The following is a 22,561-nucleotide window of genomic DNA, read 5'->3' on the forward strand; positions in this document are numbered from 1 at the left end:
ATCGTCTCAGAAAGGTAAGAAGCTTCACTATTTTAGGAAAAAAAAAAAAAAAAAGGCAATGAAAACCGATAATATTATTATATTCTCAGAGCTTCATGTTGTGTGGAGTTGGGAGCTCCGTGTAGCAACCGCGTATACATTAAATTTTTTTTTTACCTCCAGAACTTACCTGCCTCACTGCCTGTTTGGCTATTTATGGTGTCTTCCTCAATCCTTCCGAAAACACTAAACAGTTAACACTTTGGTTTCAAAAGCTGGATGTTCTTTACCAGACAGCTGCGAGACAGGTACATTTCCAATCTTCTGTATGTACGCCACTACCACCTACTGCCTACTGGCCACAGTTTTTTTATTCTTCTTTTGACTTTAATTTCTTGTTCTGAATGGGTTCTCTACTTTTTCATCCCAAAAGATATTAGGATTGTAATAATCCAGTAAAAGATTCGTCTTTTCCCAGAATTGATGCGCTCCGGGAGAAATTAATGGATCAGTGTTTAAAGCCATTTTTTCCTACAGGGAACAAGGTAGCGTAGACCTATTATATTAGGATAAAATTAAATTATACAAACACTCAAAAGAGTTTTCGCTTTTCACTATTTAAAAAAAAAAAAAAAACTTGAGAATTTTCATGGGGGTTTGTGTTTCTTTGAAATCTTTGGTGTGAATGAGGGTGTGGGAATTATGGTGTTTTGCAGGGGAAGTATTGGTGAAGCTTCTGGATAGAAGCATCAGAGCTAAACAGTCTGGCCGACACTGCAGTGAAGTCATCTTCCCGGGCTAGGGTTGGAGCCAGGAAACCAAATCTTGAAATCTCAGTACTTGGTTGCATTCATTCGTGTTCGTGCTTGTCGATTTGGTCCCCATCGCTGCTTTGGCGCTTGCCAGTTGATTACGGCTAATTTTGGTTAAATCTGGGCTGTAATCTGGTTTCAGTGATGTGAGCTGCTTATTCAATTCAGATTCTTCTGCGGTTAGAGGAGTAATTGGGGAAGAAGGAGTCTCCATTATATTGAATTTTGTGTTTTTCTGGAGCTGTCAGTTCATCTTCATCTTCATCATCATAAAAAAATGGCAATCTGCAGCAGTTTCCTCTGTGGTCTTGGTGGGGGGAAGAAGGATACGGTACTGAATTAGCTTTGGCTTTCTCATTATTTTACTTTGTCATATATTGTCATTATTTTGATTTGATCAAGTTTTCTGAAACCTTAAGATGCAGTGAACTGGGATTCTTGGTTTATTATTATCTTTGTTTTTTGGTTGGTATGTATCTGCAGGGTGATAAGAAGTCATTGAAAAGAGATGATGTGCCTGAAAAAGGTGATGTTCCAGTTCCAGGGAAATCGTCCAAAAAAGATGATGAATTGAAATCGACTTCTGTGATTGTTCCGGTGTCTTTTGGTATCTCTGGGAGTTCAGAGAGCAAGGTAGAAAGTCCCATGAAAGGGGAGGCGGAAGAGGTAGCTTACGAAGGGGAAGATGAGCATGATGAGAGCCTGTCGATGAAGAGGGACAACTCCGATTTTGATCTTCAAGCCCATTTTCATTTTGATTGTCGGGTTACTGATAAAGAAGAGGTGCAGTTTTTGAAACCGTTTATCGATAGTGATATGAATGAGGAAACCAAGAAGATGTCTGAGGAAGAGGGTGTTGAGTTTATGAAAAGCGGAAACATTAGTGATCCGGGTGTGGGTAAGATTGAAGATTGGGCGTCCCCGAGGCTTATGCGTTCGTGTTCTGATTTGGCAACTAAGGACTCGTTCAAGAGAATTGCGGATCAACTTCTTCCTTCCAAGTCTCATCAGTCATTTGATGAAATCCGAAAATTAGCTGAGAAACTGAGTGAGGATGTGATACCCCAAAGCCTGGGAAGTCCGGTTTCTGTGATGACACATGGCAGTGCTGATAAAGTTCTGTTGAAGAAACATTCTTCGAGCCAAGTCCTGCCCTCTGCTAGTCGAAAACTCTGGTGGAAACTCTTCCTCTGGAGCCACAGGAACCTTCAAAGTGTCCCAAAACCGCAGGTAGTCCTAACAAAGCCTGCCCTTAACCAGCAAGGCGGTTACTCTTCGGACACTCTAGAACAAAGAAACATAGGATCACCTGGTTCTTTCACCGGGGAATCCTTGAACTTAGGCAATAGTAACACAAACAATCAGAGTTGGAATGGCTTTCTTGGGGCCTCCGGTCTGTGGCCTCAGAATCAGTGGGTTGCTTTCCCCGAAGAATCTTCTTCGTTCTCTAGAGTTGACATGTGGGTGAAAGAACTACCAGTTCAACCTCCACTACTCATCGAAAAAGAAGATGTAATCTTCCCCGCTTCACCTGAAAGAAGCTCATCTCCATTATCTCCATTATCTCCAACTCCTAATGCTTCTGTTCCCGAGGAAGTTGCACATGCTAACAATGTGATTCGATCTTTGAACTCTTCGTCAACAGTGGCTCTTATCGCTGGAACTGGGTTAAAAGTTATTCCCAACATGTCAGCCTTGTCAAGCCTTCGATCTGTCAACTTATCAGCCAATTTTATCGGTGCGTTGTCTAGGATTAAATTTTTAAGAATGATTGTGGATTACAGAGTTGTTTAACACTCTTTCTACACACTTTACAGTTCATATAACTCCAGGCTCACTTCCAAAGGGTCTCCATGTTCTCAACTTGTCGAGGAACAAGATTGCCACGGTTGAAGGCCTTCGAGAGTTAACCAGATTGCGTGTGCTTGATCTCAGTTACAACAAAATCTCTCGTATTGGACAAGGTATAATCTTGTAGATGGTCTGTTAATTGAAGCATGCGCTCCATCTCAACTAAAAGCTTAAGCTAATAGTTGGATTGCACATTAATGGCTATATGCTCAACACGCCCCCTCATGACCTTTGGTCTGGCTCTGATACCAAATTGAAACACGTGCTACCTCTCAACTAAAAGCCTAAGTTGGTAGTTGGATTGCACATTAATGGCTATATGCTTAACACTGTTTTCTATTATTATTATGTTTCTTGTTCAAATACTGACTTAAAAGCGGGATCAGGTTTGTCAAATTGTACATTGATCAAGGAACTATATCTTGCTGGAAACAAGATAAGTGATGTTGAAGGCCTGCATAGGCTCTTGAAGTTAACGGTTCTGGATGTGAGCTTCAACAAGATAACAACAACAAAAGCGCTTGGACAGCTTGTAGCAAACTACAACTCTTTACAAGCTCTTAACCTGTTGGGGAATCCCATCCAGAGCAACATAAGCGATGATCAATTGCGCAAGACGGTTTGCAGCCTCTTGCCAAAGACGGCTTTCCTGAACAAACAACCCATCAATCCCCAGAAGGCGCGGGAAGTTGGAACAGATGCTGTTGCAAAGGCGGCACTAGGCAGCGGCAGCAGGAGTAGCTACAGGAAAGGGGCGAAGAGAGTGAGCCAAGGGGTTTCTCCGACTGCCAATGCTCACAAGAATAAGCACAGGTCAAAAACCCGAACCCACCATCACTCGAAGGTCAGGGCATCTGATGTTGCATCGTCTTCTCGCTAGATACTTCCTTCCATATTTATAAGAACATATGCATTTTTTTTTTCTACTTTCCAAAAATGAAGTTAACTTGTGCTTGTTTGAACTGTTATGCCTGGTTTGCCTCTGGTTTTGGTTCATTATTACAAATAAAGTGTTTGTATAATTGTATGTACTATTGGGGTTTCGACAAGTATATTTGATCTCACCCTTTTGGTTTTGGAGTAAATTTGATTGAATGAAGCATTAACATTTGGTAGAAATCAAAGAATAATGTGACACTGAACATCACAATATGAAGTCTTTACTATCAAGTTTTGACCAAATTATACTTTGATTGTTGAGCATATAATGTGCAATTAGGCTTTTAATGATGGAACACATACTTTAATTTAGTATCAGAGCTAGACCAAAGGTCATGGGTTCGAAAAAGAGACTATGGTCAAGTGTTGCTTGGAGCCCATTAAAAGTAATCGGCCCGCACACGTGAGGGCATGTTGAGCATATAACCATTAATGTGCAATCTAACTATCAGCTTAGGTTTTAGTTGAGTCCCGATCAACAATGCTGATCCTCTTAAGATTATGATATCTATACCAAATTACAGTCAGACCTAGAAACCCAAAAACATAAAAACAGAAGCTTTAAGAAAACAAAAATGCTCCTAAGAATCTCCAAAAAGTTCCACATGATCACCACAAGAATGTTTAGTTTAAACAAAGACTAAAGAGTTTAATGTGAATCAAGATTCACCATTTCTAGCCTGCATATCGGCATATCTATACAACTTCTCATTGAACACAACCTGAGGATCCTTATTGATCAAATTCCCATCTTCACTATAACCATCCCTTAGGAAGACACACCAGTTCATCTCAGTACCACCGAGGTAAAATGTCCGAGGCTGCTTCAGAAGCATCTGGTAAGTATGCTTTGTGAGACAAAACTCATCCTTAAACTCGACGAGATTATGTATGTATGCCCTCTTCTCCAATGTCAAGCTCAAGAACTCATGGATCACGCCAACCCTGAACTTCTCTGCTTCTAGCGTCCATAAATCCAGCTTACTCCCGTCTGAATAAGGCGAAACTAATGGCAATGTATTCAACAAGTTCAACCTCCTCTCATCATCTTCATCCAGCTCCAATGCCCTTCCATGCTTTACTGGGAATTTAAAAGCTTTCTTTGCCTTGTCTTCATCAACCATAAATTCCTTTTCTAATGCACTTACAGCCAATAAAGGATCCCAGTTCACAAGCTCAAGCATTCTCTTCCCATCATTCTCAACAATTACCCGGAAATATTCCGGATACTTCACAATCCTATCCCGGAAATCCTCAGGAATTCCGAATAAAAGCCTGTTATGGTAAATTTTGCTCAGAGCAATTCTCTTATCCTTGGACATCATTAACAATTTCCTGACTACTAGGATTCTGTGCTCTTCCATATCATTCATAATTCTATATTCTTCTTCCAACAATTCATCCATAAATTCAGTAAAACCGAGCCACAGCTTACCGTCGGAGTGGTGGTAAATCTGGAAGATTGAAGGGTGGCGTTGGATGAACTTTACTACCTTCCGGCCGCGGGGGAAGCCGAGCTGTTGGTGGAGCTTCCCGGCGTCGTCGAGGCGGAGGATGTTTTCCGGCTGTTTGGAGAGGAATTCTTTGGTTTTGGTGAGAAAGCGGAGGTGGTTGTCGCGGAGGAGGAGGTGCTCCAAGTGGCGTACGAGGTTGGGCTGGGTTTGAACCAGCTTGGTTCTTGGGCTCTCCTTCTTCTTCCGTTTTTTGCGGAATTTCTTGGGGGTTTTCGTGACGAGGAAGGAGGTGGAGAAGTGGGAAGCTAAAAGGGGAGAAATTTGGAATAGGGTTTTGGTATTAGGGTTTAAGAGTGTGGAGGTGACCCGGTTTTGGAAATGTAGGGATTTTCCGGTGAGGGTCACGGCGGAGGAAAGGAGGCGCCAAAGCTTCATTGGTGCTCCACCTGTCCTTCAATTCCGGCCAACTGAAGCACAAACCCTTCAGTCTTTCACAAAATGTCAGCTATTTTTATGTAAGAGGGCGGAAAAGTAATTTGCTAAATGAGTAAAAAAATTAAATTAATAGCTTATCATATACGGAGTATATATTAAATAATATAATAATCTTGATAGAAAAGGTTGAATTCTCCCAACTATGGGTGAGTAAAGATCTGTCAAATTCATCAAATTCGTCTCGCAATCTTCATTCTTCAAGTTAGATTTGTTCTTCTTTACGTCGTTACAATCACAAGTTTAAAACTGCGTCGGAGATGCGTTGGAGATGAAGGGAGATTTGTAATTTAAGTTTGTTTGAATTTTAAATTACTTATTTGTATTAGAAAATCGGATATTTGATTTTTTTTTTTTTTTTAACGCAGTGCTTGAAAAAAAAAAATTGTTATTCTGATTTTTTGAATGCTTGAAATCTTGTATTGTAATTTACTCTTTTTTGTTGTAAAATGTATAAATAAGTCATCGAATTATTTGTGTAACATCAATTAAGCCATTGAACTCAAAAAAGTAAAAAATTAATTCATGAACTCGAAAACAATTACAATTTTTTTGTGAATTCGTGGGGATTAATTTGAAACTTTTTCGAAATCAATGGCTTAATTATTATTTCCAAAATAATTAAATACATCTTATTTTCTACCATAATATACTTCTTCTACAAGTCTGAATTTCACAGTTGAATAACCAAAAGTAAAGAAAGCAACCAAAAAATGTATTACCGCAAGAAGCATCTCATCACTTATTCTGTAACAATTCTAATCAACATATGGTCGTATACTTGTATAATGTCGAAGAAGACATGATAGGAAGCCCTATCATTTTCTTCTCTAATTACAAATGCCTATGAACACCTTACGGTTTCATAGATGTTGCAGTTGGAAGTTGGAACCCCCTTTAATTTGTATTCCTCCTCTCCTCTCTCTTCAAAATCTTTTGATTCCACCATTTTTTTTCTGGGGTGGAACTTTATCACACCATTAATCTTGAAATGGAGAAATGAATATGGACACTATCATCTACAATCATAATCCCCCTGCCTGCCAATTCTAGCTTAGCTTGTAGCCACTTTTCTAACAAAAGGTTTCTGGCAAACGAGGAGTTTCTCCTCGCTGCTACTTTCTATGACTCGAGCATCCCATTTCAGCTGCACTGCGTGATCTCTTGCTAACTCGATCAGAGGAATTGTGTCCCGTATGATCACCCAACCCTACAACCATGTTCAGAAAAGGTTCAAGAAACTGTACTCAAGAATTCCACAGAGAGAGAGATCGAATATCACAACTGAAAATGTACCTCTGGACGAAGTATACGATCTATTTCAACGAACAGTTCTAACATCCCGCATCTGCTGTGGCTGTTTTGACTAAACTCGAGTGTTAGAAGTCCATCAGCATGGACAAGATCATAAGTTCTTGGATACGTTGGAAATGCTTCGCACCTGCAAACGTATGAAGTTGGACTTCCGTCTTTAGATATCATCATAGGTTCAAAATCAACAAATCCATCCAGCACATTTCTGCCTAGAGATAGAAGGAAGAATTTACCAATCGTGTAAAACACCGACGAATCCCCTGTCAAGGATTAGGGGGAGGAAATTCTGAGCACTAGTTGGGATCACATTCATGACCCACACCGATTTTCCTGCTTCCAATAAAGCAGCATTGAAACCACCAAAACGGGCGTTCATGTCTAAGACATTCCTAAGCATGTTGTAGGGCGGGGAAGGATCCTCATCGCCAGGTCTCTTCGGATGATCAGAGAAAATTAGGGGCGAGAGCAATGACCAATAATTGTTAACTGCAGAGTTCCAATTAAGGGAATCCTCGGCAAGATCTTCTGACTGTAAACCTGATGGAAGAATCCATATAATGGATTGAAATTAGAAAATGGAATTATTTGCAATTAATGTGGCGCTCGTATATGTTTTCTGCATTGAAGCAAGGGCAATTACCATGGACTTGAACTTCAGCTGCACTCAATCTAGCCCTAGAAGGCCATTTAGTCCTTTTTTCAATTGGAACCCATCTGCGGCTTTGTGTTCCCCCAATGCATGGTTCAAGTGGCCGATAATATGGAGATTCAATATCATGGCCTTTATTGCAGAGAGAAGGGCCAGAACCAGACTTCCTGAAAGTTGAAGCACGATTGCAAAATTAGGAGATAAATTGGAAACTCACTCCTCTCGGTGCTGAAATGGAACTTACGTTTTGCCTTACCTGCCAGAATAACACTTCTTTTCACTAGTCTTCTTCCAAACAACAGTCTCGTCTTGCTGTGACAGCAGCTCCCAACAGAGGTTTTCTGCAAAACCACGAACGGAGTTCCACTTCTTTTGGTTTTCTTTGTTGCGGAGGGACCGCTGGGCATTCATGACCGATGATGTCCACACAAAATATCCACCAGGTCTTAATATACGGTCCACTTCAACCAAAAGTATACCATCTGAAGTAAATACGGTAAATGACAAATTTTAGTAGAAAAAACAAAAAAAAAAGAATGCCATTTTACATTCCATAATAGCAGGCAGCATGCAGCTGAATTCAAGTTCTATTATAGCAATCCTATAAAGTGAAGCATTGCATCCTTTAGGGGTAAAATGGCAGCTTTTCGCTGAAAAGGTATGACTTTCTTGCCATGCATTTTTGCAGAAAAGCAATTGAAATCATGACATAGTAATGATTCCACTCAGTTATCTTATTTTTCCCTTTGTACAACTCAGATCGAAAAGATGCAGGGGAGGATGAATTTAAGGGAAAAGGATTGGATATAAACAGTTAAATGTATTCGGGATAAAGGAAATCGCGGGTACCTCTCTGATCCCAGTCCACATGACACTCAGCACAGTGAATCATATCAAAGGAAAGTGATGGGTAAGGCAATTGCTTTGAAGAAAATGAACCAATCATCGCAGGAAGGCCTCGTTCAAGTGTCAATTGGACTTGACTGCCAGAAGCCTCATAATTTGCAATGCACATTGTCAATAGATTGCTGGAGAAAAGATGGGCTCCAAAACTACCAAAACCACATCCAATATCCAAGATAACTCGAACCTGAAAATGTTAGATATATAATCTATTTAGTTTTCTTGTTACTAGATCAAAGCATAAAAAAAAAAAAAAAAATAGGCCAGATACTATACATCTATGACTGCTGAAATTTTTAGCAATGAATGATCGTAAATACACAAAATTGTAAACATCTTTGAGCGACAACAAAAGATACTTTATATTTCCTTTGGACTATAAGGAAAACTCATGACACATGTTCTAAAGAAGTTGACAATAATCATTTCATTGAAAGTTATAGAGTACCGTTGAGCTGGCCTAGTGTGAAGAGCACAATGATGCCAAATGTATGGTTTCATGAAAAAGTTGATATTCCTATATCTATATGGCATAAAAAATGACATTCAAGTAAGCTGGAAATGTATATATACTCTATAAAAGGCAAGTAGATAGAAAGATGTAGAATCCAATGAACATTACACACTTACTCCGGCTTGTATTAAATTGGATTCATTTCGTAGCCCAATCATTTCGGCAATTTGATGTGAGTAGTCCTCAATACTGTCGAACATAGCAGATTCTGAACGGAAAGAGATTTGCTCTTCCTCTAACATCATCATCCTGCAATTACACGGCAGAGGATAAGGATTAACAATATAGATCCTGACAGAATACTTTATCTAGCAAAAGTAACCAGAGGTTTTACCAACCTCTTCGTCAAACTCCCAGAAGAAAGCACCTCCTGAGCTGTGATTTTGACATTTGCAAGCCAAATAACATCCTTCCCAGTAGGCCATCTTAAAGGGATCTTGTAATTGAGAGGTGGAAGAACCAAACAGCTATCTTGGGGCCTAGGTCCGCAATGTCGATCATATTCTTGACCTTCAGAAAAGCCTAACTCGAGACTTTCTGACACATTAAAGCATGGAACATAATTCTCAGCCTCGGGTGGACAATACTCCAGATCCTTCAATTTAGAAGAACCAAGAGACAAGTGTCCAATGTCCTTCAAGTCCAACACTACTTGTTCTTGAAGCCTACGGTACCCATGATATATTTTACCCCTGGATGAGCTCGTTATTGAGATTGTCCACCAAAAGGATCCAGTAAGAGCAAGAACTACTATGGCAACTAAGCTAAGTTTGAGCAAAAGCAATGTGAACTTAATCTGACTTCGCCCAGCTCCAGGGCTGAAGGGATTAGATAGATAACCATTTTCACTAACACCATTCTTTGTAGGCGATTTGTCAGTGGAAAGAATCCGTAAAAGAAATTTCATAGAGAGGAAACTCTGATCACCAGCTGATTGACTATGATCAAAATCTTCTTTCTCTATCTTATCTTTCATCTGAGAGTCATCCAAGAAGCTCTGACTGTTCCCTGAGTGCCGGCCCCCACCTCCAACAGATAAACCTCTATGCAGTGGCCTAGCCATAATCCGCACTATCAATGGCCACAAAAATTACTGTCAAATATTAACCAAAGGATCTTCACTTAATTGAATTAATTCCTAAAATGAACAAATGAATAAAGGGTGATCCAGAAAAAAAGAGATCCATTAATAATCTTAGTACTAGATCCACAAACCACTTAACTTACTGCACTATGGAGTATATTTGAAGAATAAAATATCCATAAACAATTGAGAATGAGCACATAACTGCATCAAATTCAAGCAAGTTGAATGTATAAGAGAGATGAATAGTACATTCCAATTTCCAGTGTAAAACAGGGGAAAGTTAATCAATCATTCCAGTTAAGGTAAAACACACAAATTCCACAGATGACCCACAAATCAAAAACCAATTTTGGAGCAATTCAGACAACACAAGCCACCCATTTGACCAGCCCAGAAGCACCCATGAAAGCAAAACCACAAAGGAAGCGAGAGCGGGGGAGAAAAGTATTAGTACCTCCAGAAATGTATAAACTCAAAGAATCACTCACTCACTCACTCGCCGTTCGGCTCAGTAAGTAAATAGTAGGCGAGTAAGTAAAAGAGTTGGTAAGCAAAGCTCGCTGATTGTTGAATAACTCTCCTCTTCCCAGCTGCCACCCGTGAAACGCAAACAAACCATCAATTTTCTCTCTCTCCCTCGTTTTTCCTCACTGCCTCTGCTTATCAAATTCAGCTCGGTCGACGCGGTTTTGGAGTTTTTAGAGAGAGAGAGAAATGGAGAGTCCTAATCACTTGAAAGCTCGCTCGTGAAAGACTTGAATCTGCCCCCTCGTCGGATTCATATACGTGACACCTTCTACGTACTAAAATCCATTATTTTATTTCTGCAGACAAAGCTGTATATATAAATATTCTTTATACACATAGGAAAGAGAAAGCCGTGAATTTAAAGATTTGCAGGTAGTAAGTACAGTCCAATCCCAATTGTGATTCTTCATTTCCACTAATCAGCGCATGAATTTTAGCATTTCCACCCAACAAAACCCTATTAAATATAACATTTTTTTCATAACTATATTATCCAACAACTTGTAACAAATTCTTTTTGTTCGATTACTTTTGATAACCATATTTCTCAATTATTTCGAACTCCATCTCATTTTATTTTTATAATTTGATTTATGACATTTAATTGAAATTATTTTTAATTCAATTTGTTATAATATAAAATTTGATATTAATATATAAAATTTATATATTTAAAAATTACATTAAAATTTTAACACACAAAAATTAAAAAATAATTTAAAATTATTAAAAAAATAATGAAGTACAAATTTGTTTGACTAATAAATAATTAACATAACATGCAAAATGAGGGAGAGGGTGTATATCTTACACCCTATAAACAACACTCTTTAAGCCCATTAGGAGGTTTGTTATTAGCTTTCTTTGTTAAGCCCATTGCAAAGAGGAAATGGAAGGAAAATAATAAAAAATAAATAAATAAAACAGAGTTGCAAGAAAATGGAAGGAAAAAAAAAAAAAGAAACAAAAAAAAAAAAAAAAAAAAAAAAAACAAAGTTGTCAAATATATATATATATATATATATATATATGGACATTTACGGAGGGGCGCCTAATACGCCACAAGCGTGAAAATGGCCCTACTTTTTTTCTCTTTGCGCCAACTTCACAGAAAATCATTTTACTATGGGAAAATGATCAAATAGGCCTTCAAACTTTAGCTTAAAAGTCAATTAGATTCTTAAACTTTTTAAATGTGCAATTACACCCATCAACAATTCATTTAGGTGCAATGAAGCTCAAAAACAAGTTAATGACTTGCTATCACAGGTTATTAGGGTTCAAGCCACCTTCCGGTGAATTTTCCGGAAAAAAAAAGTGACCAGCAACCGACCCTGATTTGCCGGAAAATTCGCTGGTCACTTTTTTTTGCTGGAAAATTCGCTGGAAGGTGGCCTGAATCCTAATGACCTGTGATAGCAGGTCATTAATTTGTTTTTGGGCTTCATTGCACTTAAATGAATTGTTGAAGGGTGTAATTACATCTTTAAAAAGTTTAGGGGCCTAATTGACTTTTAAGCTAAAGTTTGAGGACCTATTTGACCATTTTCCCTTTTACTACAAATATAATTTATCTCTCTCTTCATTTCTGTCTCCTCCGAATCATCATCTTTCACATTCAACAAAAAAAAAAAATATATATATATATATATATATATAATATAATATATATATATAGGATGCCCTTAAGTTATTTTTTTGGGTAGCTTTTTGTCCTTTAAGATTACAAGGTGGGCTTTACATAAAGAATAGGTTCAGATAACAACTTCAGACTTTTTCATAAATTAAATGTCATGTTTGGTAAATGGTTGTTAGTTGTTTGGGTTAGAGAGTATACTAGTTGATAACATTAGTTGATTGTAAAAAAATGTTTGATAAATTAGATGTTAATTGATAGCTGTTTGATATAATTTCTTCTTCTTCTTCTTCTTCTTTAAAGCTAATTAATAAAATTACTTTAAACAGTTTTTTAATTTTAAAACTTTAAAATTACCACACAAAAAAAAAAAAACTGATTAACTAAATATTTATATTTATTTTTGAACTAAGCCAAACAATTAATAGTAATTAAATAAATCAAAAGTAATTAATAAAATTAACTATTTTATCAAACAGGCAAGGTATTGTTGAGTATTGAATTAATCTCATCTTGTGTGAGGCAGATACATGAATAGAATTATAAATATTTGAGTGTGAAGTGAACACGTTGGCGGGTAAGGAGTGATGGGTCACATGCAGGAATTGAAGATGGTAGGGGCCAAAGGCTAATTATTTATATAGATGGATGCCCTTAATAATTAGATAAGTGTATGAAAGACACATGCAAATTTCTTAACGATCAAGACTGATGAGAGAGGAGTCACATGCAGTTGTTAAATAGTTTTGTACAAATTAAAGCCAGCCACTCCATTCATGTTTCCTAATAGGAGAGGCCAGAGGGGGGAAATGAAATTGGGGGCATCTTTAAAAAAAGCAAAAGAATAAAGGGGGCAAAAGATGCAAATTAAGAAGAGCATGTGGGGTCCCGCCAGTACAGCAACGATTTGATGTACCTTAAAGAGCGGTGATGACGCGTCGTCTGGTCTGCAAATGGATAATGCGGTCTGCACTGCACCCGATAAACTCCCATTTGGCTTCTTCTGTGAGACAACCGGAATTTCTGAATCTCACGGGTTTACATTCTCGCCCCACCCTATTTATTACTATTACTCCTTATATTTAATTCTCTAAATTATTCCCTATTTCATTTCATAAATGCACCGCATAATAAGAAATTCATAACTTACACAGCTTTTTATTTACTCCAGTATTTATTTATTTACAATTCCACCATTATTTAAACTTCTTTTTTTTTTTTTTAAATAAAGCAAACCATTATTCAACCTTTTTTTTGAAAGGAGCCTGTACGGCATTTATTGAAAATATATGCAGAAATAGATGCTGGCGGATCATAATCCGAGTATATACTAGTTGTTTGAGTAAAAGCAGTAGATGCTAAAGTATGAGCTAAATAATTATCTAGTCTAGGAACATACTGAAGTAAACAATAATCAAAAGACGACATAATAGTCCTGCAACTATCAACGGCATATCCCAAGTACGATCTTGACGAGTGCTAGCAAAACTTCTGCGTGTGCTATTATTCTGATGTGGTGATTACTTGACACTCAATGTGGCAGTGACTTGACATAATTTTAAAAAATATTGGAATAAGCATCAAATAGGTCACTCAACTGCGCACCACATTGTAATTGGGACATAGAACTAAAAAAGAATGCAATTAGATCCATGAACAACGCAAACTAATACAATTGGACACCTGAACAACGCAAACTAATACAATTGAATCCAAAATGACCTGTTTACCTGGAAACATATGTTACCGAATTTAAAAATATTTTTTTAAAATAATTTTAAATAAAATAATAATTATAATTAAAGAAAAAAAACCTCATTCGTCTCTGACGAAGACGAAGGGGAGGCTTCTCTTGGGCCGTCTCCATGGCCCGGGAAACGGTCTGAGATGTCGCCTGCCACTTCGTCTCCGGCGGAGACGAAGGGGAGGTTTCGTCTTGGGTCGTCTCCTCGGCCATGGAGACGACCTGAGATGGCGTATGCCACTTCGTCTCCAGCGGAGACAAAGTCTACCCTTTGTCTCCGGCGGAGACGAAGGAGGTTTTTTGTTTTAAAAAAATTATAATTATTATTTTATTTAAAATTATTTTAAAAAAATATTTTTAAATTCGGTAATCTATGTTTTCAGGTAAACAGGTCATTTTGAATTGAATTGCATTAGTTTGCGTTATTCATGGACCTAATTACATTCTTTTTTAGTTTGATGATCCAATTACAATTGAGTGATTCTAAAAATATTAGATTTTTTAAAAATTAAAAGAGTTAAACAAAAATTGCCAAATGGAGATTGGTAGTCTCCATTCGGTAGCTTCCATGCCCCTCGTCTCAGATTCAATGAGGTGTAAGGGCTACCTATCAGACGAGGGGCAACCTAACATTTGACCATTTATGCTAATTTTTTTTTTGAGTTTTTATTTTTTAAAAGTTTATTACTATTTTTAAAATTTATGTCAACTCATCGCCATATTAGATGTCAAGTAATCATCACATCAAAATAATAACATACATGAAAATTTAGTTAGCGCTAAATTAGCGATAACCTACTTAATAAGTAAAATTATAACTCAATTATTGCATTGTTTTGTCATGACTCAATTAAATTATTTTGCCCACTTAAAATATTTATTTAATTACTTTTTCATGTATAATTTTTTTTAAGACGAATTTAATTTATCAATATACACAATATTGACTCCTGCCAAATCACCTCGAGTGATTCAAATCTCCTCACCCTAATGAATGAGCATTAAATTCAAAACCATATTAAAGTAGCATAAGTCAACTAAGTGGATCCTGCATGCTAACCCCAATGTAATATCATTATATATTTACCTAGCATTTAGCAACTACTCTCATAGGATCTAACAAATTACTAAATAATTATTCGTAGGAAAACACGGCCAATTGCCCATCTTTCATGGATTTAGTCAAAACCTAAATCTCCTCACATGCTTCCTTCTTCAATTCCATGATTCAATCTGAATCGCACCATTTACACCTTCAGTTTAAGACAATAACCATATATGCTATTGTTTAAAATGCAATTAAAAACTTTAGAACTTTGATTAATGTTTTAATGAAAATTAAAATATTCCCCACGAAATTATTTTATATTATGTTGGAAACCAAAGGCACATACATAATAATTATAGAGCCTTGTAATTTGGTCAAATCGGTCCTCATCATGGATATATAATATATATAATGTTTAGTCATTTGCATTCATCTTTTTCTTTGCCCATCTGTATGGCACTTCTCATCAGCCTCCACATAGATTCCATAATATATTTTATTATTTTTATTTTTATTATTTTTGTATTTTTTCATGTGAAAATGAGAAAATCTATCCTGGGAGTTGGGGTCAATGAAGAACGGAAAATGACATATTTGTACTTGTCGGCAACCCATTCCAATTAAAATTAATTAATTGACTTTATTACATGATGATCACAAACTAATTAAGATGGGTCATGATCTAAAATAATGTTATTTTTTTAATGAAAAAAAAAACAGAAATTGTTACGTTTTGTGGCGAGTTTAATTTTTTTAATTTTACTTATAGTGATGTTGTAATAGAACTATAGTGCGTAGTATAAAATGAAATAGAATAACAAGTCTCACATATTGAGTATATATTGTCAAATAAAATTGTAGGTGACTTAGAATGATATTTTAGTGGTGTTGTAATGAAACTACAGTGCATATAAAGTGAAACTAAATAGCAAACTTCATATATTGAGTATATATTGTCAAATGAAACTGTAGTTTAATAATATTAATGCATTAGTAGTGCTATAATGAAACTACATTGTGTATAAAATGAAACTGAATAACAAGTCTCACATATTGAGTGTATATTGTCAAATGAAACTGTAGTTGAATTAGAATGATACTTTAGTGATTTTGTAATTAAACTAAAATGTGAATAAAATAAAATTGAATAATGAGAAAGGTTGCTACATGAACCATAATAAAACTTGTCGTCTATCATTATTAACAGAAAAAACTTCAAAGGACGTCGTTTTTCATCTGATAAAAAAAAATCAAATTAATGTCATCATCATGAAATTAGATTAGATCATGTGTCATTTGATACTCTCATTAAATGATTGATGGATGACAATAAATTGTTATTTAAACAAATAATTTATCTTAAAAGATTAGTTTAATAAATAAACGAATCATTTAAACTTAAATATAATTTCATAATATATCACATAAAATTATAAAATGTATCAAAATTCAAGTTTTCAACTTTGTTTGGTCATTGGAAAGATCACATCCATTACGACTATGATGTGATCATAACCACTTATTACCACCTTTCAACATCAGTATGGGAGTATACATGCACCTAGTGCCTAGTGGTACGTGCCCTCATCTCATTATCGACTTTCAATTCATTGCGGAGAAATTATCCTAGATGTACACCTATATCAATAATAGATAAGGAGTACTGTAATTAAGAATACAAAAAAGAAATTTGATTCATTTGATTCTTTATTTATATTTTAAACTCGAGTGTTAATTTGTGAGTAGTTCATCTAATTAAATGGATCGGAATTTGACAATAATTAATTTTTATTTAAAGTTAATTGAAATTTAGCGTAATTATTTTAATTTGTATATAGAATATCAAGACAATATTGCATGTAGCATCCTCCCTCACATAGTTCTTCCCAGGATTGGATAATAAGACACACACACACACATATATATATATATATATATCAATTATTATTATTATTATTATGGATCCAATCCATCCAAAATGCATAGGATACCTTCGCAACCAACTCATCCTCTTCAATCTCCATTAATCACTATTCACTATCACTCTCATAATAATATAATAAATTAGACAGCAACCATACGTAGTTTGGTGTTGATAGGTGTGGACTACAGTTTTGCTTCTTTTGAACATAAAGGAAAATGAAATTTCAAAATAAATAAAAATAAATCTAAAACATTTTATTTATGTCTAAACTAAATTTTTGTACGAATTAACTGACATTTTGCTCCGACCGTTAAGATGTTGGCTTTCTCTTCTTCGACTTGGATCTAGCCTTTGATCTTTGATGGTGCTATAGGAGTGGCCCGGCTTGGTCACGCTTTATGTGATTTTTTAGCTTTTATTTATTTACTAGTTTTTTCTATGCTCGATGTGTAAAAATATATGCCCAATATTTATATTTTAAAAACTAATTAACAAAACCCTACTAATTAAAATCTATATGAAATCAAATTTTTTTATTATAATAATTCAATATATAATGTCTACAAATATTATTATCATTAAAGAATATAAGAAAATATATGGTGGATGCATGTGCATGCTAACAATAATGGAAAAGATAACGGAAGTTATAACAGTAGGGTATTTTTGTCCAAAAAATTATATAGTACAACTCTAAAAGCACAATGTACAAAATGATTAGTATTAAAAACATGGACATAAATGAGGGACATAACTTTGATTGAGACTTATTATGTTTTTAGATTAGATTTTTTGAAAAAACTCCAATCTCCAAAACAGTTGCATTTAATGTCTAAAGCAACAGAACTATTAAACTATATTAAAATTACGTATTGCATGAATATTTTAAAGTTTTATTATATTTGTTCTTTATAACATTGTCAGTTTTTGTATTTTATATGCAAAATTGAGATTTGACAACCTTTTTTCCAAAATGTTTTATTTTTTAATTGTGACACATCGTCCTTATTTTCTATACACGACACTGTTAAAATTATATTTTTATTTTACAAATGAAATATCAATACTAAACAAGATTATAATTAAAGAATAAATATTAAAAAAAATACTAAAATACCAATGTACTAATTGTAATAGAATTTAATTATTTAGTTGCTCTAAGGTTAAAATTACAACTTTTTTGAAGAGTTAGGAATGTTTATTGCAACGATAAAATGTTAGAGACTAAAACACTAATAAGGAACACTTGAGTGATTAAAATTACATTTTTTTTTATCAATAACATATTAAAATATATTGGTTACTCCATAGATATAGGTGCTACTTATGTAGGGGTGACCACGATTCCGGTTCCGGTTCCGTGGATGGCGAAACCGGAACCTTATAGTAAGGTTCCGGTTCAGAACCGGCGGTTCCGGTTGGAACCGCTAGTTCTAACCGGAATTATTAAAAAAAAAATTTTTAAAAAAAAACACAATAATATTTAATTTTTTTCGATTTGGAACCGAAACCGCCGATTTCGGTTCCAAGATTTTACAAACCTTAACCGTATAAGGTTCCGATTAATAACCGGAATCGGAACCATACGGACGGTTCCGATTCGATTTCGGTTTGCACAGTCACAGTTTCGGTTCGAACCTACGGTTCACAAACCGAACAGTGGTCATCTCTATACTTATGAGCCCATTTTGAATAAAAAGGATGCTTGATTGTTTAACCTATCCAGGTTGAAAAGAGCCCATTTAATCAATTTTGTGAAAGAGGCCTCCTGAAATTCATCTTGGTTGGGCTGAAATGGCCCACTAATTGTAGCCCAACAGAAGTGGATCCCAAAAAGTTTAATGGCCCAACTATCTAGCCCATCATCTCCGTAATTGTATTGGGTTAACAAATGAATGACATCCGCCCAGTGATCCACACATATACTTGTGTCAAATTATAATGTGGATCATGAATAAATATTTATTTTAATATATTAAAAGTTTATTATTTGTATATTTAAAATTAGTATTTAATAGTATATCAAATAATGAACTTTCAACCTATAAATAATATATCTTCAAAAAATGAACATTCGTATTAAAAAGTAAATATTTATTATATTAAAAATGTACCATGGTGGTCCACCATGTATGGTATAATGATTGTATAGTTATTTGCTTCAATTAATAAGAAATAAAAGTCTTAGTATAACTATAATATGAATATTTAGGAGTGATTTCTTCTTAATAAGTTTGAACTCGATCTAAACTTAGAAAAGTCTAGCTCATCATTGTTCATGCTCGGAAGATTAGTGAAGAAGATAAATTGTAGAATATGTCACTGTTGGCCTATAAGCCCCTCAAATGCATGTATATTTATAAGTAGGATTCAAACTTTATACGCTATGATTTATTTTGAATTGATTGATCAGTTGAGTTATGTCTCGAGATAGAATCCCTTTTAATGATTCGCATGCAATCCTTTTTAACTGCTGCCTGTTCACTTTGCATGTAGGATCAAGTTTCGAGATATCTGTCTGAAGAGAGGTGTAAATAGTTAGGGAATAGGTGGATGAGATTTATTTGAACCCAAATATATGACATGAAACAGGAAACATAAGAGAAATGAGTGGGGTGGTGTAATTTGACGGAGATTAGAATAATGTAGTGTAAAATGGTGACATTATAAGTACTTTTTTTGGGGCCATTTGTGTAGTCTAAATACTTCAATAGGCCATCCCCTCTTGATTGTGGTCGACACTACAAATACATGCTAGCCTGGAATTAATTAAATCTTCCATGCCATGTGGTTTTCAATTTTTCATCACTGTTACAATATTTAAAAAAAAATAAAAAATACATTGATTATTTTATTTGTTAACTTCCATTATACTGTAAAATATTATAAAAATTACAAAAATTTTCAACTACAAGTATATTAAGGGAAGTTGCATTGGTTTTCTACTTTTCTTGCGTAAATGTTAATATTATGAATGATAGTTTGATGACTTAATTTGGATTAATCATTGGGTGTATTTTTTGATGATCAATGATCGGAGATAATGGATAGAAATTAAATTAAATTTCGCATATAGTATCATAGCGGGATTAATGGATGTATATTTAGTTTGGGTTGTATTTCTATTCAGAGAAAATTAGTTTCAAACATGTTAAATTTGATAATTAAAATTTTTGATTTCACCAGACTATATTTTAGACCATGAGCCAATTCAAAGACCTTGTGGTACAGTCGAGCGGCATTGACTGTGACTTTCAGGGAGATCACAAGTTCGAACTTTAATGATTGAGATTAAATACCACTTTATCGTTAAAAGCAAGTTTTAATTAAGTAAAACATTTCATTCACTAAATTAATGATTTGAGAGCATTATTTAAATATTAATTGACGTGAATGGAAGATTCCCCACAATTTTCAAACCTCTTGAGAACAATGATATGTCTAACGACCGGCCACGAAAAAAGTACGCATATTATTAGCTGTGCCTTAGCACACTCATGAAATTAACGGCTTTCCTACCCATACCAAAGTTTTTTTTTTTTTTTTTTTTTTAAAGAAGCTCAAATGATAATGAAGCATGCCCACCATCCATATGTGGGTGCCTTTTAAGAATATATACCCTCACCATAATATCCACCAAGATTTCTTTACTTTATTTGCTCCAACCTAAACACAAAACTTCATATACATATACTATATATAAAAAAAATCAGTTTATGCTTAACCTCCTGACATTATACTTAAACAATCTGACCCCTTTCACCTGATCGAGTAATCTTATTAATTTCGTTATTAGTTAAACATGTATAAGATGTTACTCAAGAGTGGAAAGTGGCATGAGCGAATTGAACATTATTGTAAAATTTATAATTCATTCTCTAGCAAATGTTAAGTTGTTGGTAGTATACATGATTCACTGTTTTCTTGGAGTCTGTATCTCATTTTCATTTATGATTATCATCATTTCTGTACATTGTTGGCAGGTTATGAGTTTTAACAAGGTATCCAGGCAAGTAGGTGGTTATGTATGTGTGTATATATATATATATATATATATATATATATATATATATATATATATATATATATATATATATATATATATGAGGGTGGGGTGGGGTGGGTGGGGGTTGTAAATTAAGGAAAAGTAGATGAAATCCAGCTCATAGGTGTCAAAGACTGAGCTGACCCCACGTGGAGGGGATTGCCAGTTCACGGGCTTCGTTCTACACCACTGTGTGCATTCATAAAACAATGGTCTAACCTTTAGCTGTCTCCTCGTCCCAAAGCCTGCCACCAACCCACTACTTATGTTTCTCTATGCTTTTTCTGCGCTAAAAACGCAACTTTATTTCTTTATATTTTCATAACAATTTCACATCTTAATAAAAATATGTTAAAATCGGTCCTTAAAGTTTTCACGTAACACGTATATATACTTGCCTAGTAGTCAGGCCGGGTTCATCTGAAGTACTAACTTTTTGCCCAATAATATAATTTCTTGATCTCGAGATGGAGAGAGATGGTTATTACATTATGCTGTAAAGCAGTGATAATAAGTACGTTGACAAAAGTGAGGTTCCAAATTAAACAAGAAAGATAAATTTAAGTTATGTATATATGTGTGGGTGGGTGCGTTAGTTCGTGCGTGCAGAGTGCAGTGATGGAGCCATGGAGATCGAATGTGGACAACATAATGGTCTTCCATTAACTACAATAAAAACAAGATTAGCCTGACAGTTGTGACAGGTTTGACTACTGCCAATGTTCTTTTACAGCTTCAATCCCTCCAGCTTTAACCACTAATTGCTTAATTAATTAAAGATTATCCAACTAACAAAATTACAATAACAATTATACATAATTGCTGCATGCGATCCTTGCGGTTAAGCTTGACAAAAAGCTTGATTTGATTTCATCACAGCCGCCCAAAGGAGAATATGGTTGAATAATAAGTTTTTCTTGTTATCTGATTATTACAATCTGGTTGGCGTATATATATATAAAATATGTTTCTCCAACTAGCAACTAATTAGTTTATGGGTTCTTAACTGTTATACCAACTTGTTCTGCATTGGCTGTTTTGAGGGTTGGCCTTATAACTTCTTATGATTGGATGAGTTGGGAACGTGGGTCCACGTGACAGTATCATTATTCTTCCTCATTAGTCTCCTTAAACCTACAACTAATATTGCTATGGAGGATTCTTAATTTGATGCTTACAATAATATTTCTATTCTTTATTATTATTATTTTTTAATAATCCAGGTTTTCACCTCCATTAAACTATATTCTGGATCTCATGAATTCGCTCTCTAAACTCATGAAGATGTACATCGAGCCTGCCTAAAGCTCACACCAAACAGTATCATTCTGTGCACGAGGAATTTAATCTCAACTTTAGACCAAATTGGTGTCAGATTGTAATTTTTATACATACACAAAAGATGCTCATACATATGTAGTATATTGCTTGGAGGGAAGTCTATAAACATAGCATTGGCTGTTGCACCGCCGACCCGTTTATACGAAAAATAAAACTGTGTTTTTTTCAACTTTTAACATAAAAATAAGCATTTGATCCTGGCATATACTCTCATAAAATAATACGTATTACAATCACCAATTAACCATATGTAAATGGATAAACAGAAACAAATTTGTAGGGTTTGGAAAATTTATCTATT

The 22,561-nt window shown here is 35.0% G+C and overlaps 3 protein-coding genes across 7 annotated transcripts; 1 reads left to right on the forward strand and 2 right to left on the reverse strand.

The window, feature by feature from the left end:
* Positions 1-217: 217 nt before the first annotated feature.
* Positions 218-3,674, forward strand: LOC109170477. 2 transcript variants are annotated; one of them, XM_019319606.1, is made up of 5 exons: positions 218-287; positions 696-1,122; positions 1,275-2,529; positions 2,609-2,755; positions 3,029-3,674. In XM_019319606.1, the coding sequence occupies exons 2-5, from the start codon at positions 1,069-1,071 to the stop codon at positions 3,520-3,522; spliced, it is 1,950 nt and encodes a 649-aa protein (XP_019175151.1). In that variant the 5' UTR covers positions 218-287; positions 696-1,068; the 3' UTR covers positions 3,523-3,674. The 2 variants fall into 2 exon arrangements, with proteins under 2 accessions (XP_019175151.1, XP_019175150.1); XM_019319605.1 differs by lacking the exon at positions 218-287 and adding an exon at positions 302-524.
* A 380-nt stretch (positions 3,675-4,054) lies between these two features.
* LOC109170479 (protein ROOT PRIMORDIUM DEFECTIVE 1) lies at positions 4,055-5,613 on the reverse strand. 2 transcript variants are annotated; one of them, XM_019319608.1, is made up of 2 exons: positions 4,242-5,613; positions 4,055-4,170 (listed from the first exon to the last, which is right to left on the reverse strand). In XM_019319608.1, coding segments are annotated over exons 1-2 (1,230 nt in total). In that variant the 5' UTR covers positions 5,471-5,613; the 3' UTR covers positions 4,055-4,169. The 2 variants fall into 2 exon arrangements, with proteins under 2 accessions (XP_019175153.1, XP_019175152.1); XM_019319607.1 differs by having other exon boundaries at positions 4,055-4,172; positions 4,206-5,613.
* Positions 5,614-6,269: 656 nt separating this feature from the next.
* Positions 6,270-10,802, reverse strand: LOC109170556 (probable pectin methyltransferase QUA2). 3 transcript variants are annotated; one of them, XM_019319718.1, is made up of 9 exons: positions 10,449-10,802; positions 9,246-9,978; positions 9,024-9,156; positions 8,340-8,580; positions 7,747-7,972; positions 7,482-7,657; positions 7,075-7,378; positions 6,824-6,968; positions 6,270-6,737 (listed from the first exon to the last, which is right to left on the reverse strand). In XM_019319718.1, the coding sequence occupies exons 2-9, from the start codon at positions 9,968-9,970 to the stop codon at positions 6,582-6,584; spliced, it is 2,106 nt and encodes a 701-aa protein (XP_019175263.1). In that variant the 5' UTR covers positions 9,971-9,978; positions 10,449-10,802; the 3' UTR covers positions 6,270-6,581. The 3 variants fall into 3 exon arrangements, with proteins under 3 accessions (XP_019175263.1, XP_019175266.1, XP_019175264.1); XM_019319721.1 differs by having other exon boundaries at positions 10,454-10,800; XM_019319719.1 differs by having other exon boundaries at positions 9,246-9,973; positions 10,449-10,800.
* Between the last annotated feature and the right edge of the window lie 11,759 nt (positions 10,803-22,561).

Source organism: Ipomoea nil, unplaced genomic scaffold, assembly GCF_001879475.1.
Source record: "Ipomoea nil cultivar Tokyo-kokei standard unplaced genomic scaffold, Asagao_1.1 scaffold3321, whole genome shotgun sequence".
NCBI lineage: Eukaryota > Viridiplantae > Streptophyta > Magnoliopsida > Solanales > Convolvulaceae > Ipomoea > Ipomoea nil.

Coding starts and splice junctions, on each gene's coding strand:
- LOC109170479 (XM_019319608.1), bottom strand. CDS start 5,470: ATGAAGCTTTGGCGCCTCCTTTCCTCCGCCGTGACCCTCACCGGAAAA.
- LOC109170556 (XM_019319718.1), bottom strand. CDS start 9,970: ATGGCTAGGCCACTGCATAGAGGTTTATCTGTTGGAGGTGGGGGCCGG. Junction 7,973..8,339: donor TGTGGACTGGGATCAGAGAG/GTACCCGCGATT, acceptor TATTTACTTCAG/ATGGTATACTTTTGGTTGAA. Junction 6,738..6,823: donor ATCGTATACTTCGTCCAGAG/GTACATTTTCAG, acceptor ACATGGTTGTAG/GGTTGGGTGATCATACGGGA.
- LOC109170477 (XM_019319606.1), top strand. CDS start 1,069: ATGGCAATCTGCAGCAGTTTCCTCTGTGGTCTTGGTGGGGGGAAGAAG. Junction 1,123..1,274: donor GTGGGGGGAAGAAGGATACG/GTACTGAATTAG, acceptor ATGTATCTGCAG/GGTGATAAGAAGTCATTGAA. Junction 2,530..2,608: donor CTTATCAGCCAATTTTATCG/GTGCGTTGTCTA, acceptor CACACTTTACAG/TTCATATAACTCCAGGCTCA.